Source organism: Heptranchias perlo, chromosome 11 (assembly GCF_035084215.1).
Source record: "Heptranchias perlo isolate sHepPer1 chromosome 11, sHepPer1.hap1, whole genome shotgun sequence".
NCBI lineage: Eukaryota > Metazoa > Chordata > Chondrichthyes > Hexanchiformes > Hexanchidae > Heptranchias > Heptranchias perlo.
This window is the reverse complement of record NC_090335.1, coordinates 29517218-29535662: the sequence shown is the minus strand read 5'-3', so window position 1 is coordinate 29535662 and position 18445 is coordinate 29517218. Positions and strand designations below refer to the sequence as shown.

Genomic DNA, 18445 nt, shown 5'->3' with positions numbered 1-18445 from the left:
ATGATGGGCTGAATGGCCTCCTGTGCTGTATGATTCTATGATTATATGCCTTACGGATTATATAATTGTACTTCTGAATTTTTTTCATATAATGTTGAAGGAAATGGTGAATGACTTTACCAAGTGCAACTCAGGGAGAAATTTAGATAAGCCCCAGCCTCCAATGACGTCAGGGGGGAGTAAGAGAGACAGTAACCAAAGAACAAAGGGACCTAAGGGAATGTTTAGGTTTAGGAGCCGCCACGGGCACTGCCACATGGAATAGAGTAGATATAGAAGTGACGCAGTAGCATGGATTCGTACAAGGCAGGAAAGTATGGATTAATGTATTATGCCAGGAAGCCATGCAGGTGAAGCAATCTTATGCGGTGATACCTTTTAATAGACAATGATATGAGATCATTGGAAGTGTTTAAGGTCGAATCAATGGAAGATGATATACATAAGGAGTTTGCAAACTATTCAAATATATTGGTTAGAGGGACAGAGGGAGTCTGGAGAGCCCCAGATACCTCGTGCTGTTCTCAGAAAAGTGGGGCATGGCTGTGCCACTGTGATGTGCTGCAGAACGCATTACCAACTTGTGGCTTCACCCTCGATGGAGAATCACCTAACTGTACTATACAAGTGAATCAACAGAATTAGAAAAGGACCAATGCAGTCTGTTTGGGGAGAGGAAGGTATTGTGTGAAGAGCAATATACCCAGGAGAGCATCAGGTGATCAGGGCCTTGATGAGTATTGTGTGCAGTGTTGTGTGCAGTTTTGGTCTCCTTACCTAAGAAAATATATATTTGCCATAGAGGGAGTGCAGCAAAGGTTCATCAGACTGATTCTTGGGATGGCAGGGCTGTTGTATGAGAAGAGATTGGGTTGACTTGGCCTGTATTCACTAGAGTTTAGAAGAATGAGAGGGGATCTCATTGAAACGTATAAAATTCTGACAGGTCAAGACAGACTGGATGCAGGGTGGATGTTTCCCCTGGATGGGGGGGTCTAGAATGAGGGGTCACAGTCTCAGGATATGGGGTAGGACATTTAGGACTGAGATGAGGAGAAATTTCTTCACTCAGAGGGTGGTGAACTTGTGGAATTCTCCACCACAGAAGGCTGTGGTGGCCAAGTCAGTGAACATATTTAAGAAGGAGACAGATAGATTTCTAGACACAAAAGGCATTAGGGGTATGGGGAGAGAGCAGGAATATGGTATTAAGATAGAGGATCAGCCATGATCTTATTGAATGGCAGAGCAGGCTCGAGGGGCCGAATGGCCTACTCCTGCTCCTATTTTCTATGTTTCTATATTAAACAACCAACATTTTGCCTCACCAAAATGACTTAATTTGAGGATAAGGTATTGGGTGCCTGTAAGGACCCATAATATTACAACTAGATATTACCCTCCAGACAGAAGCTTTACGGGCAGACATTAAATTCAGCCATCCCATTCCACCTCTTTGCTTCAGCCTTAGATTCATATTACAACATCCCATCACCTCTCAGAAACTTTTGGTACAAATGTAGTAACAGAATGATAAAATAAAAGAAAGTATTTCTGTCCTAAGGAACCATGAATGGCAGAAAAATTGTACAATGCAGGGCAGCACCTACGGGTCAGGACAACATCTGACCCGTAGGTGCTGCCCTGCATTGTACAAAAAAAACATTAAGGAAGATTAAAGCAAGGAAGAACGTGCTGGAAATGTTAGCCTTGATAAAATAAAGATTGCAGGGCTATAAAAGATGGTTCTTTTGCGACTTGAGGTGGTAAGATTTTAGGAATAGTAGGTAAGGTAGATTAGTAGTAAGTAGTAGTAATTACAGAATAGGGTTAGCAAGCTCAAATCCAGCCCCAGACAGAAGAGATGAAGGGATGAGAGTGCTGTGAAATGAAATTGGGTGAGAAAGCTGGAAACTGAATGTTGAGAGAGGGAAAAGCACCAACATGTCTGCAAAAGGTGGTAATAATTGAGGGTGGAGAAAATGCTGGAGTGTGAGAAATGTCTGAAGAGATAAGAAAGTGCTGATCCCAAGGCCAGCCTAATCGCTCAAACATGTGAAATGTCTAGAGAACAATAAACAGCTTGAACCACAATGCACACGCACAAGAAGGAGAAGTTGTCTACGTGACTGCTGGCATGCCGGCATACTAACATTACGTTAACCTTACGTACTGAATGGTATAAAAGGTAGGGCTCATAGGGGAACTGTAGGAACTCTAAATAGTCCTGTTGAGATGACTGTGAACAGTCAGAGGGTTTAATTCATGAATTCTGGATGAGTATGTTACTTGTGAGTATAAAAGATACCTGTCTCAGAAATACTACAGATGTTGGATTTATATTCATTTGATAAAGATTACTGATCAGACAACTCTCTGTCTCTCAAATTCACAAGCTGCATTGAAGTAAATGGATAAGGATTGCCCTTGTCTCCTCTTTTTGTTATTTCTTCAGAGTTCAATAAAGTTGGTTCAACATGGCCTTCCTTTTAGAAATGCATGCTGACTATTTTTTATTATATTCTGTCTCCAGGTGTTTTGTTATCTAATTTTTTAGCATAGATTCTAGTATCTTTACTACACTAAGCTAACTGGTCTATAGTTCCCTGGGTTAGTTCTATCTCCGTTTTTGAAGATAGGAATTACATTTGCTGTTTGCCAGTCCCCTGGCATTATTTTTTTGAATTGTATTTTCATATATGGATACTAGTACCTCTACTATCTCCTCTTTAGTTTCCTTGAGTATCCATAGGTGCAATCCATCTAGATCTGGGCCTAGTCTCCTCAAGTTTGGCTATTTTGTCTAGTACCTCCTTTCTTTCTATCTTAACTGTTGTAATGTCCCTCTCAACTTCTTCAACTCTTATCATTTCCTCTTTATTAACCTCTTCAGTGAAAATCAAGGCAAAGTATCTATTCAATAACTCAGCCATTTCAGTATCATCTCCTGTGAGTTTACCTTGCTTATCCCTTAGTGGCCCTATCCCTATCTTAATTCTCCTTTTGTTACGTATGTGTCTATAGAATACTTTACTATTTCTTTTAATATTCTTTGATATTTTCATTTCATATTTCCTTTTTACCTTCCTAATTGTCTTTTTAACCACTTTCCTAAGTTCATCATATTCCCTTTGCTCATCCTGTACTTTTTATGTTTTTTGCATCTGTCAGATTCTTTAGATTCGATTTTATCCTCACCTCTTTATTTATCCACAGCTAGTTTGTTCTTGTTTTTAATAGAAAATATTTCTCATGAACTCTATTGATCCCTCTTTTAAATATTGTCCACTGTTTTCAAGATGGTTCCCGGGCTAATAGCTCCTTAGCTCTGCTCCTTGGCCATCCAAAGCCATCATTTGGCCTTTCTCCCCCAATCTCCTCTCTTCCACTGTTTAAATTCCCCTGTTTCTAATAGTGGGTGCATTTTAACCCAAACTACAAGTTCAAGCTGCAGGTTCAACATTATCTGTGCTGAGCCACTGCCCACCCCCTGACCCTGCTGTTCTTTGTTTTTCACTGAAGCCCAGAACCCTGCTCAAATTTGGCTTCCCAATTCCTGGACTTGTCTGCCATCAGGACAACACTGCTTCACTGGACTACACTGTAAGACTCGGCCGCTATGATGCTGATCTGCTATTCAGTTGCTTCAAGTTTTAAGGTAACTTTGTCTAGCCTACAGCCTATCCCCCACCTGCTGCTGTTACCTGTTGAGCTTATTACTGTCCGACAGGTTTTTCAACTTCATTTTGCTGCTGTGTGGGTCCTGGCTGGAAATTCACTTCTAGGAACCTCGGAACAGAAGTAGGCCATTCAGCTCCTCGAGCCTGTTCCGCCATTTAGATCATGGCTGATCTGAATCTTAATTCCATCTACCCTTCTTGGTTCCGTAACCCCTAATACCCTTATAATCATAGAATCTTACAGCACAGAAGGAGGCCATTTTCAAAGAGCTGTCCAATTTAGTCGCACACCGCAGCTTTTTCCCCTTCAAATTAGTTCTCTTCAAGTACATGTCTAAACAAATCTATCAATCTCAGTTTTGAAATTTTCAATTGACCTAGCCTCAACAGCGTTCCAGATTTCCACTACCCTCTGTGTGAAGAAGTGCTTTCTAACATCACCCTTGAATGGCCTACCTTTAATTTTGAGGTTATGCCCCCTTGCTCTGGACTTTCCCATTAAAGGAAATAGTTTCTGTTTATCTACCCTATCAAATCCTTTAATCATCTTAAACACCTCAATTGGATCACCCCTTAATCTTCTATATTCAAGGGAACACAAGTCTCGTCTATGCAACCTGTCCTCATAATTTAACCCTTTTAGCCCGGTATCATTCTGGTGAATCTGTGCTGCACCCCCTCCAAGGCTAATATATCCTTCCTGAGGTGCAATGCCCAGAACTGAATGCGGTTCTCCAGATGGGGTCTAACCAGAACTCCGTACAGCTGTAACATAATTTCCACCCCTTTATATTCCAGCCCTCTTGAGATAAAAGCAAACATTCCATTAGTCTTTTTAATTATTTCAACCACCTACTTCTCCTGGGCCGAAGTCCACTTCTGAATTTTAGTGATACCCAACTTCGCTGCCATTTTCTACCAAATCTGTATTCTTTGCTGGGTCGTCTCGATGTATTATCTGGTTGCTGCTGCGTCCTCAGTTTTCTGCTCCACTGACAGCAATTTTTCACTCTACGCTGAGCTAACAACGATCTGATTCTGCAGGCTCCCACCCTGCTCCGGATTCTGCTGCATCACCAAGACCGCCTACTTCCACCTCCGTAATATCGCCCATCTCCGCTCCTGCCTCAGCCTATCTGTTGCTGAAACCCTCATCCGTGCTTTTGTTATCTCCAGACTCAATTATTCCAATGCTCTCCTGGCCAGGCCTCCCATCTTCCACCCTCCATAAACTTGAGCTCATCCAAAGCTCTGCTGTCCATATCCTGACTCGCACCAAGTTCCGTTCACCCATCACCCCTGTGCTTGCTAACGTACATTGGCTCCCAGTCCATCAACGCCTCGATTTTAAAACTTTCATTCCTCCACGGCCTTGTCCCACCCTATCTATGTAGCCTCTTCCACCTTACAACTCTCTGAGAACTCTGCATTCCTCCAATTCTGGCCTCTTATGCGTCCCCGATTTCCTTTGATGCTCCATTGGCGTCTGTGCCTTTAGCTGTCGAGGTCTTAAGCTTCGAAGTTCCATCCCTAAACCTCTCCGCTGCTCTCACTTCTTTTAAGACGCTCCTTAAAACCTATCTCTTTGACCAAACTTTTAATCACCTGTCCTAATATCTCCTTATGTGGCTTGGTGTCAAATTTTGTCTGATAGCTCTCCTGTGAAGCGTCTTGGGACATTTTATTACATTAAAGGCGCCATATAAATGCAAGTTTTTGTTGTTGTTATTCTACCTCTTTGTTAATATTTTTCTCCAGTTTACCTTCCTTAACTCCATCCTCATTCCCTCATAGTTGTTTTTTTTTCCCAACCTATTCCTGTGGACTTTGTACTATCTATATCATAAACCTTATTTTGCAATCACTACTCCCCAGATGTTCTTCCACCCTTACTTCTCTTATCTGCTCCAGTGTATTTCCCATTACTAGCAGTGCTTCCTCCATTGTTGGGCTTCTTACATATTGAGTCAGAAAGGCATCTTGTACATACAGTAAAAACTCTATCCCCTTCTCCACTTTCCCTTTCTCGCCATGCCAGTTTATTTGAGGGTAGTTGAAATCCCCTATGATTATTATTATGTGCTTTTTACTCATTTCATATATTTGCCTACGTATTTTTCCCTCCACTTCTTTTCCAGTACAGTTCCCACCACTTGTACCAGGTGCATTGGTGTTAATGCAATTTGCCCGCTATAAGTGGAAGGTAAAACTGCTTTGTGATCTACACAGGGTTACTTAAATGTTTGTCTCTTTAACAAAGTTTAACAAAGTTTTGCACTTGTCAGTTTAAAGAATGTACAACATACGCCATCCATAATAGTATAAAATTACCAGATAGAGCAAACAGCAAAATCATGGATTTTCTCTCGATCATTGTTATTCTCCCTATTTCTCCGGAGTCCCCTATGGACTCGATCTGCCGCTACAATATCTCTGATGGTTACAGCATTTTGCTATAAAGTGATCAAAAATGAAAGCGACTGTAATACAAGTCTGAGAGAACATATCGGAGCGACGAACATGAAGCTAATTAGCAGGTGAATCTTACTAACTGCTTCCAATATCACCACTGTTAGATCAGCTGCTGCCCGAAATAGCCGGCGCGTTTAATACATTGTGAGCGGCGCCTTTCTAATTGACTTCTCTGGTAATGGCAAATGGTTATCGCTATTTGCCCAATATAGGTGGCTGCCCACGATAAGCGTGGATGGTATAAGTGGTGGGGACTGCATCTGGTGGTCTGTAGTATACCTCTGATAGTATGACCGATTCCTTCCTATCCACTATGGATTCTGTTTTTATCTCTTTATTAAATATGTTGTTTCTTGCTACTGCCATATGTTATTTCAGATTAACATAGCTGCCCCTCCACGCCTTCTTCCTTCTCCATCATTTCTAAATACATTCTAGCCTGCAGTGTTTAACTGCCAATCCTTATCCTGTCTGCAGCTATGCATCCATTATCCATATTACATCCGTTTCCTCACTTCTAATTCTTGCCTCCAATTCCCCGTTATGTTATTGATGCTCTGTACGTTGCTATGCCGGCAATTTAATATGCTCTTATTTTTCATTTCTTTGGCTTTATTTTTATCGGGTATTTTATTATTACTTCCTACAATCATTTTTGTTCCCTGAGTATTCATATTGGGCTAGAATTTACTATGGCTGGTGAACGAATGGCGCCTGTCGTTGATTAGACTTGCCCATGTGCGTTTAATTTCCATGAGGTCTTGCACTGGAAGTTGCTGCAAGTGGGAGATGGAAACGGCATGGCGCCCTCCACCGGGCATCTGGGATCTGTGTGAACAGGGCCAGCAACTGTGTATCTCCTTAGCCAGCCAGATCGAAAGATTGTTAAATGAACAGCGCAGACTCTGAACCAGGAAATGTAAGTTAGAATATTGAATTCAATGTCAAATCAGATACAGAAAGGGAAATAAAGAGAGGGAAGGAAAGATTGGATTAAGAGAGAGAGAAAAAAGAGACAGAAAATCTCCATCAATTAAGAGCTGAAGGAATGTGACTCCACACTTGTAATAGTTAATTTTCAGTGCCAGAGTGGTTGTTTGGCAGTAAGTAACACTTATCATGCCATTAAAAAGATGCAGAGACTGAAATGGACAAACCCTAACTTTCTGTGGCGAGTTTAGTTTGTATTTACCATCCAAGTACAGGAACTTCATGCCGTTCAATGCATTTGAATGGTGAGTCAGACAGCGAGATGCCGTTTTCGCAAGCTGACTGTGGAGTGGCACATCTCAGGCATCAACTTCTGGATTTTCGCATTTAATCTCGTAACTGCCCTCGCCTGAAGTTGCTGTGCAATTTATGCATAAATAATAATGAGCGTCGTCAGCCACACCGTTATTTTGACAGCAAATTCTGTGCCATTATCTTTATCTTTGTTTATACTCTGACCTTTCCTCTCATTCCTTCTTTTTCTTATCTTTAGGTTACTATTATATCACCCAAACCCTCTTTGATGACCTATTCTCTGGGCGTAACCCATGAACCTGGAGTGAGTTCAATAAGAGCCAGTGGTCCATATCGGCTTGGATGGGCAGTATGCGCAGCTTGACCCCAAAAAATAATCACTATCTACATTCAACGTGATGTATAAACAGAAGGGCATTCTTTAACTTGGTCTCTTTTTAAATTTTGATTGAGTTCACACACGCATGCACGCAGAGAGCACAGTCTGAGCATGTGTAGAATTTTCCACCATGCATCATTGGGATTCTGTCAGGACGAGTGGCAGGCTAATTCAAAACTGGAAGGGTATATCACCTCATGGTGTAAAAGGATCTTTGAGTTTCTCCAAATTATTTGAAAACAATCTACAGAATGAATTTTTCAGGTAAAATTTCATTTTTTATTAACTGTTAAATTTTAGCTCAGAGAAACTACACAAGACAATGAAAACTCATTAATGAGGGAGAGAGTGGAAGAGATACACACAGAAAGTCAGACATAGTGCCCTTCATTATCATTATTTGAGTTTTTTTCAAAATAAAAGTGACTTGAATTTTGAAAACTTAGCAAGGAAACCCAGAAGCTTTCTATTTTCTAACTATCAAGAAAACATAACTATCAGCTGTGTTTTGTTAATAGTTAGAAAATAGAAGCATTTAACTAGTGATAGCTATGCTACAGAGAGAAAGAGAGATAGAGAGAAAGGGGTATGCTATTCCACTCTATGGTGCTCCCAGACCCTGACATCATCCCCGCTTTTGCCAGACTTCTAGAACAGACCAGTACATCTAGACCCCGATCCTATTTCCCAGTACAATCATGTCCCAAAATCCCTCACCAGTGTTAACAGACCTTGGGATACCCCCCAAGTTTCTGTCAAACGATAACACCCCTTAAGTACTCCAGACTAGCGCCTACCCCATTGCTGCCACATCCAGGAATCTTAGGCTAATGAGTCCCATACTTATCCCAAGTACTCCCATATTGTGAGGCCTTCCCCACAGTGCTACCCTACTTCATGACCCACTGTTCCAACCCCTGGCACCCTCCCTGCATTACTTTCAGATTCCAGGAATTGCCCACTAAGCCAAACCACAAATTCCACCAACCAGTGCTACCAAGTTTCAGGTTCCCTTCCACTGTGGTTCCATATGCCAAAACCATTTCCCAATCATTTCAAACCCAGCACCCCCCATAACTACTGTTAAACACCTCGGGGGGGGGGGGGGCGGGGGGAGTTGTTTTTTGTCAGTAATTCATAGCTAATCGGCAGCCCATTTTATACCACACCATTTTTCTTTTCCATTCACATTCATGTCCATTATTTTGGACATTAGGTACTGAGTAAACAAATGACAAAGAAAATTTTCAAAAAGCATTTTGAGCAATTAGTAGGAACCTAGTGGGTTAGACGGCACAATCAGTGTAAGGGATTTACATAGGCAAATGTGGAAATAGGAATTTAATAGTTTCAATAGGAACATAGGAACAGGAGTAGGCCATTTAGCTGCTCGAATCTGTTCTGCCATTCAATGAGATCATGGCTGATCTGTGACCTTAGCTCCATATCCCTTAATACCTTTGGTTAACAAAAATCTATCAATCTCAGATTCAAAATTAACAATTGAGCTAGCATCAACTGCCGCTTGCGGAAGACAGTTCCAAACTTCTACTACCCTTTGAGTGTAGAAGTGTTTCCTAACTTCACTCCTGAAAGTCCTGGCTCTAATATTTAGGCTATCTCCCCTAGTCCTAAACTCCCCAACCAGCGGAAATAGCTTCTCTCTATCTACCCTATCAGTTCCCCTTAATATCTTGAAAACGTCGATCAGATCACCCCTTAATCTTCTAAATTCCAGGGAATACAACCCTAGTTTGTGTAATCTCTCGTAATTTAACCCTTGGAGTCCAGGTATCAATCTAGTAAATCTACACTGCATTCCCCCCAATATATCCTTCCTTAGGTGTGGTGCCCAGAACTAAACACAGTACTCCAGGTGAATTCTAACTAGGGCTTTGTATAGCTGTAGCATAACTTCTATTCCCTTGTATTCTAGTCCTATTGATATAACGGCCAGCATTCCACCAGCCATTTTGATTATTTTCTGTACCTGTCCATGACATTTTAATGATCTATGTATATGGACCCCTAAGTCTCTTTGGACTTCCACTGTTTTGAGCTATTCACCATTTAGAAAACACTCTGATCTGTCCTTTTTAGATGAAAGTGACTTCTCACTTGCCTGCATTGAAATCCATTTGCCTCAGTTTAGCCCATTCACTTAATCTATTAATATCTCAAATGTAAAGAATCTTACAGCACCAGGTTATAGTCCAACAGTTTTATTTGAAAATCACAAGCTTTCGGAGATTATCTCCTTCGTCATTGACTCACCTGACGAAGGAGATAATCTCCAAAAGCTTGTGATTTTCAAATAAAACTGTTGGACTATAACCTGGTGTTGTAAGATTCTTTACATTTGTCAACCCCAGTCCATCACCGGCATCTCCACATCATATTAATATCTCATAATGGGAAAAAGTGACATTAAAGTATGACAAAAATGTGACAGGAAATCCACACAGGTGTAATATTTTTGATAAGATATAGATAGCTGCATTTATATATATTGCATAGAGGGAGTTGGTTGGAGCATATGAGTTTCTCTGCAGGACTGGCTGAGGAGCAAGAAAGCACAAAACTGAGGTGTTACAGCGCCACCAGTCATAGGAGGGTGTAATTACAGCGTGACAAGTGTACAGTGGCAGTACCATAATAAATGTAGAAACAAGAATTTATAATGGTAAGAATTGACATGCAGGGATAAAATGTGATAAGAGTGTATACTGAGAGAATCAGGCTGTGAGGCCTCCTGATGCACCACCATTAATAACAGTGCAAAATACTACGGGGAAGAAATTCAACCTCGTTTGACCCATTTCATGGGGTGAAGCATTAAGGACGAATTTCGGGTTGTGATCTTGCACGCTTAATCTCCCCAGGAAGAGCGCTGGCTGATTTATTGGAAACCGGCGACTTCTCGGTGTGCAGGGGTCCCACCTGAAACAAGTATTAGGTGCCTTGCATATGTAAATTGGGGTCCTAATGCCAGTTGTAAGACCCCGATTGAAATTGACTCACAAAAGGGCAGAATTTGCACCGCATATGCTCAACTCAATTCATTCTGGGTCCGTGGCGGCCTAATCAGCATTCCTCAAAGGGACTGCTGGAGACCATTCCGCAAAGGTGAGGAAAAATTTTAATACTTTAATTTCTATGGAGCCTGGTGAAGCAGGTGTGCTCCTCTGCTGCTCCCACCCGCTCCCTGAACATACCTGCAGGCAGAATTGTCATAGAGTCATAGAGTTATACAGCACGGATAGAGGCCCTTCGGCCCATCGTGTCCGCGCCGGCCATCAAGCCCAGTCTAATCTAATCCCATATGCCAGCATTTGGTCCGTAGCCTTGTATGCTATGGCATTTCAAGTGCTCATCCAAATGCTTTTGAATGTTGTGAGGGTTCCTGCCTCCACAACCCTCTCAGGCAGTGAGTTCCAGACTCCAACCACCCTCTGGGTGAAAAAGTTCTTTCTCAAATCCCCTCTAAACCTCCCGCCTTTTACCTTGAATCTATGTCCCCTTGTTATAGAACCCTCAACGAAGGGAAAAAGCTCCTTAGTATCCATCCTATCTATGCCCCTCATAATTTTGTACACCTCAATCATGTCCCCCCTCAGCCTCCTCTGCTCCAAGGAAAACAAACCCAATCTTCCCAGTCTCTCTTCATAGCTGAAGCGCTCCAGCCCTGGTAACATCCTGGTGAATCTCCTCTGCACCCTCTCCAAAGCGATCACATCCTTCCTGTAGTGCGGCGACCAGAACTGCACACAGTACTCCAGCTGTGGCCTAACCAGTGTTTTATACAGCTCCATCATAACCTCCTTGCTCTTATATTCTATGCCTCGGCTAATAAAGGCAAGTATCCCATATGCCTTCTTTACCACCTTATCTACCTGTTCCGCCGCCTTCAGGGATCTGTGAACTTGCACACCAAGATCCCTCTGACCCACTGTCTTGCCTAGGGTCTTCCCATTCATTGTATATTCCCTTGCCTTGTTAGTCCCTCCAAAGTGCATCACCTCGCACTTTTCCGGGTTAAATTCCATTTGCCACTGTTCCGCCCATCTGACCAACCCATCTATATCGTCCTGCAGACTGAGGCTATCCTCCTCGCTATTTACCACCCTACCAATTTTTGTATCATCAGCGAACTTACTGATCATACCTTTTACATTCATATCCAAGTCGTTAATGTAGACCACAAACAGCAAGGGCCCCAGCACAGATCCCTGTGGTACCCCACAGGCTTCCAGTCACAAAAACAACCTTCGACCATCACCCTCTGCCTTCTGCCACTAAGCCAGTTTTGTATCCAAAGTGCCAAGGCACCCTGGATTCCATGGGCTCGTACCTTCTTGACCAGTCTCCTGTGCGGGACTTTATCGAAGGCCTTACTGAAATCCATGTATACCACATCCACTGCGTTACCCTCATCCACGCGCCTAGTCACCCCCTCAAAAAATTCAATCAAATTAGTCAGACATGATCTTCCCTTGACAAAGCCATGTTGACTATCCCTGATTAATCCTTGCTTCTCCAAGTGGAGACTAATTTTGTCCTTCAGAATTTTTTCCAATAATTTTCCTACCACTGATGTTAGGCTCACTGGCCTGTAGTTCCCCGGTTTTTCCCTACTCCCCTTCTTGAATAATGGTGCTACATTAGCGGTTCTCCAGTCCTCTGGCACATCCCCTGTGGCCAGAGAGGTTCTGAATATATGTGTTAGAGATTGGCGTCAGTGCCGGTCAGAATGGGTCAGGCCCCGACCAGCAAGCTGCATTGGGATTCCCAATTGGCATCCGCATGTCACCAGTTTCATGCACATGAAGCCCGAGGCCCAATTTCAATTGAGCCTCAGGCCGATGTCTCTGGGCATGCATATGAATCACGCCGCCCATTCCACACCGGAAACCAGCGCAAGTTGAATTTCTCCCGCTGTAAGTGAGGAAGGGATGGAATCAGAACTGGCAATAACATTCTATTTAAACTTTTTTTTTAAAAAAAGAAAGATTTCCTGTCTATATATAATCGGCCCTTTAAGCAGGAAGAAAAGTCAAGGGAAGTACTTTAAATAACAAGTACTCTCCCTAGATTTCTCTTGCCTTAAAGTTTCTGTTTGTCACTATTTCCATTGAAATGGCTGTAATAGTAATGCAGCATGATGAAAGGTTACGCGTTATTTCAGCTGTGTATGATTATGCATTTGTCTCACATCACCTAAAGTCATTAAGCCGTTGCTATTAAAAGCAATAAATTGGTGCCTCATCCTACTCCAAAAGTCACCACATTATAGCTAAAAAAATTCTACAGGAATGTTCTTGATCTCCTGCCGTAACTTCGATGGGAGATCAGCAGAACCCCCAGAGAAATGGTGCAAATGGCTGAAAACGGCAATTACCCTGAATGGAAACTTTTCTGAAGTTCCGCTGGTCTCCCGTGGGAACCCAGGAGAACATCCGCCGATTTTCCAGGCTCTCTAACAGTGTAACATCAATGATGTGGAGATGCCGGTGATGGACTGGGGTAGACAAATGTAAGGAATCTTACAACACCAGGTTATAGTCCAACAATTTTATTTTAAAATCACAAGCTTTTGGAGATTATCTCCTTCGTCAGGTCATTCACTCAACTGATGAAGGAGATAATCTCCGAAAGCTTGTGATTTTAAAATAAAATTGTTGGACTATAACCTGGTGTTGTAAGATTCCTTACAAGTGTAACATCAATGTCATCGATAGAAAAAATAATACCTCTACAATCTGAGTTTTTAAAATGTACCTGCAGAGGTTTCAAACTTCAGTGCGAAGTCTTTGTACTTGGAAAAGTCAAATTCAAGCTTGATGTGTGAATCAGTTAGATTCAGTAACGTGAATGGAATCTTGCAAGTCGAACCACAGTAAACACCATGGAACTTAAAATATTTCTGCAAATAAAGAAAATAGTTACATTAAAATTCTATTAATTAAATGACATAAATCATTAAAAAAATTGAAACAGCCCTAGTCAAAGTTATTTGATAGCATCACATTTTTCTTATACTTAAACTTTAAGGAATATAGTCGCATTTTGGCATGAAAATGATAACTAGAAAATAATACAAAAATTCCTGGACAAAAGCTGCATCAAATCTTTGTCCAGTATCAAAGGGAGAACACTGACAATGAGCCAATGTTTTTTATACCAAGTTAAGATTTCCCCATGTTTTCATTACCATATTTATCTTTATAAAACCCCAATTATAGAATCATAGAAGTTTATAACATGGAAACAGGCCCTTTGGCCCAACATGTCCATGTCGCCCAATTTATACCACTAAGCTAGTCCCAATTGCCTGCACTTGGCCCATATCCCTCTATACCCATCTTACCCATGTATCTGTCCAAATGCTTTTTAAAAGACAAAATTGTATGCGCCTCTACTACTGCCTCTGGCAGCTCGTTCCAGACACTCACCACCCTTTGAGTGAAAAAATTGCCCCTCTGGACCCTTTTGTATCTCTCCCCTCTCACCTTAAATCTATGCCCCCTTGTTATAGACTCCCCTATCTTAGGGAAAAGATTTTGACTATCTACCTTATCTATGCCCCTCATTATTTTATAGACTTCTATAAGATCACCCCTAAACCTCCTACTCTCCAGGGAAAACAGTCTCAGTCTATCCAACCTCTCCCTATAAGTCAAACCATCAAGTCCCGGTAGCATCCTAGTAAATCTTTTCTGCACTCTTTCTAGTTTAATAATATCCTTTCTATAATAGGGTGACCAGAACTGTACACAGTATTCCAAGTGTGGCCTTACTAATGTCTTGTACAACTTCAACAAGACATCCCAACTCCTGTATTCAATGTTCTGACCAATGAAACCAAGCATGCCGAATGCCTTCTTCACCACCCTATCCACCTGTGACTCCACTTTCAAGGAGCTATGAACCTGTACTCCTAGATCTCTTTGTTCTATAACTCTCCCCAATGCCCTACCATTAACGGAGTAGGTCCTGGCCCGATTCGATCTACCAAAATGCATCACCTCACATTGATCTAAATTAAACTCCATCTGCCATTCATCGGCCCACTGGCCCAATTTATCAAGATCCCGTTGCAATCCCAGATAACCTTCTTCACGGTCCACAATGCCACCAATCTTGGTGTCATCTGCAAACTTACTAACCATGCCTCCTAAATTCTCATCCAAATCATTAATATAAATAACAAATAACAGCGGACCCAGCACCAATCCCTGAGGCACACCGCTGGTCACAGGCCTCCAGTTTGAAAAACAACCCTCTACAACCACCCTCTGATTCTGTCGTCAATCCAATTTTGTATCCAATTGGCTACCTCACCTTGGATCCCATGAGATTTAACCTTATGTAACAACCTACCATGCGGTACCTTGTCAAAGGCTTTGCTAAAGTCCATGTAGACCACGTCTACTGCACAGCCCTCATCTATCTTCTTGGTTAACCCTTCAAAAAACTCAATCAAATTCATGAGACATGATTTTCCACTCACAAAACCATGCTGACTGTTCCTAATCAGTCCCTGCCTCTCCAAATGCCTGTAGATCCTGTCTCTCAGAATACCCTCTAACAACTTACCCACTACAGATGTCAGGCTCACCGGTCTGTAGTTCCCAGGCTTTTCCCTGCCGCCCTTCTTAAACAAAGGCACAACATTTGCTACCCTCCAATCTTCAGGCACCTCACCTGTAGCTGTCGATGATTCAAATATCTCTGCTAGGGGACCCGCAATTTCCTCCCTAACCTCCCATAACGTCCTGGGATACATTTCATCAGGTCCCGGAGATTTATCTACCTTGATGCGCGTTAAGACTTCCAGCACCTCCCTCTCTGTAATATGTACACTCCTCAAGACATCATGTCTAGACATTATGTCTAGTACTATGCCAATTTGGAGCACTTTGGCAAATATTTTGTAATTTAAAATTATAAGAAAGCTGGCCTGATAGCTACATAATGAGATTTTTTTTTCTTTTTGTTTTAAATTGAAACACCCAAGAGATTTATACTGCAGCTACTGGTTTGAAACATATAGCTGCAGTATTTAGTCCAACTGGGCAATCACTCATTCATACTGCCTACCTGCAACTGCAATACTCCTGCCCCCAAAAAGAACTCTGCGCACATGGCTACTTGGATACACAAACCCCGTTCCCAGAAATTAAAATTTAAATGATTAGAGAGTGCAGGAAGTGGTGTCTGCATTCTGAGCATTTACATCAACTCCAGGTAGGTTTAAGAAATTCCCAGGAGGTGAGCCAGGTTGGGCCTCAACTCTGGAGTAATACTGCAAACTGTTTCACAACAATGTTAAAGTTGCGGTATAAATGCACAAAGACTGGAGTTAGACTATATTTTGTGCATTATCAAACCAATGTGAAACAGCCTTCTGAAGAGGGTATCAGACCTCAGGAATTTAGTGCGCTGAGCAGTCTCTTGAGTTGTACTTCCATTTTTGCGCTGATGAACTCCCAAAATCACTGCATTGATGGGAAAGTGGCAGTATAACTCCACTTCAGGGAACAATTGTTTAAAATAGCTCTGTTGAATGCACTTAGGAAGACAGGTCGATAAGAACATAAGAAAGAATTGAACAAGAAAAGGCCATTGAGCCAATTGAGTCTTTTTCATCATCAGCCAATGTATAATCTAGCCGATCATGGATTTCACCACACCCTATTGTATCCCGTACAGCATTTGGTCATCTCAGTATATAATGATCCCTCTTACCACCAATCCCATTCTCAATCTGATATTTATCCAACTCTCATCTCAGCCTCAATTAGTTATCCCAGGGAATCTGTACCACTGTTCTGCGAAGAAGCAAAATTTTGTCTAACCTTTAGTTTTGCCGAGGGCTTGTGATTTGTGAATCCTTGTCCTCTACATGTGTGTTGCAACCTTATTTACATCGACATCATCAATGCCTCTCGGCATTTTAAATATCTGGATCATGTACCATCCTCAGTTTTCTTCACAGAAAACAAATTCAACTCTACACATCCCTTCTCAAAATCAACAGTCCCAAGGCCCTAAGAATCATCCGAGCCACTCTTTTACTCTCTCCAACACATCAACATAATTTTGAAGGTAGGAAGCCCAGGACTGAATTTCCATTGACCTTCAATAAAACTATTAATTTGTTTATTTTAAAAGATTTAGCATCTTTGTTAGCATAATAGACAAAGGAATTTCACACAGATGCATTAATGTATTCATTACTAACAATACAGTCTAATTTCAATCCCAATTATTCCAAATTATTTCAATATCTGTATGAGGCTAGAATTTTTGACGTAGTGAGTTTTTTTTTATTCGTTCACGGGATGTGGGCGTCGCTGGTGAGGCCAGCATTTATTGCCCATCCCTAATTGCCCTCGAGAAGGTGGTGGTGAGCCGCCTTCTTGAACCGCTGCAGTCCTTGTGGTGACGGTTCTCCCACAGTGCTGTTAGGAAGGGAGTTCCAGGATTTTGACCCAGCGACAATGAAGGATCGGCGATATATTTCCAAGTCGGGATGGTGTGTGACTTGGAGGGGAACGTGCAGGTGGTGTTGTTCCCATGCGCCTGCTGCTCTTGTCCTTCTAGGTGGTAGAGGTCGCGGGTTTGGGAGGTGCTGTCGAAGAAGCCTTGGCGAGTTGCTGCAGTGCATCCTCTGGATGGTGCACACTGCAGCCACAGTGCGCCGGTGGTGAAGGGAGTGAATGTTTCGGGTGGTGGATGGGGTGCCAATCAAGCGGGCTGCTTTATCTTGGATGGTGTCGAGCTTCTTGAGTGTTGTTGGAGCTGCACTCATCCAGGCAAGTGGAGAGTATTCCATCACACTCCTGACTTGTGCCTTGTAGATGGTGGAAAGGCTTTGGGGAGTCAGGAGGTGAGTCACTCGCCGCAGAATACCCAGCCTCTGACCTGCTCTCGTAACCACAGTATTTATATGGCTGGTCCAGTTAAGTTTCTGGTCAATGGTGACCCCCAGGATGTTGATGGTGGGGGATTCGGCGATGGTAATGCCGTTGAATGTCAAGGGGAGGTGGTTAGACTCTCTCTTGTTGGAGATGGTCATTGCCTGGCACTTATCTGGCGCGAATGTTACTTGCCACTTATGAGCCCAAGCCTGGATGTTGTCCAGGTCTTGCTGCATGCAGGCTCGGACTGCTTCATTATCTGAAGGGTTGCGAATGGAACTGAACACTGTGCAGTCATCAGCGAACATCCCCATTTCTGACCTTATGATGGAGGGAAGGTCATTGATGAAGCAGCTGAAGATGGTTGGGCCGAGGACACTGCCTTGAGGAACTCCTGCAGCAATGCCCTGGGGCTGAGATGATTGGCCTCCAACAACCACTACCATCTTCCTTTGTGCTAGGTATGACTCCAGCCACTGGAGAGTTTTCCCCCTGATTCCCATTGACTTCAATTTTACTAGGGCTCCTTGGTGCCACACTCGGTCAAATGCTGCCTTGATGTCAAGGGCAGTCACTCTCACCTCACCTCTGGAATTCAGCTCTTTTGTCCATGTTTGGACCAAGGCTGTAATGAGGTCTGGAGCCGAGTGGTCCTGGCAAAACCCAAACTGAGCATCGGTGAGCAGGTTATTGGTGAGTAAGTGCCGCTTGATAGCACTGTCGATGACACCTTCCATCACTTTGCT

General features: G+C 42.5%; 1 protein-coding gene across 1 annotated transcript in view; it reads right to left on the bottom strand.

Annotated features, from left to right (window-relative positions):
* Nucleotides 1–18445, bottom strand: part of LOC137327209 (cilia- and flagella-associated protein 47-like) — a 602936-nt gene that overhangs the window by 447978 nt on the left and 136513 nt on the right. Inside the window, exon 21 of the mRNA XM_067992778.1 lies at nucleotides 13555–13699. Coding sequence (XP_067848879.1) covers nucleotides 13555–13699 — 145 coding nt within the window. The remainder of the gene's footprint in view (nucleotides 1–13554; nucleotides 13700–18445) is intronic.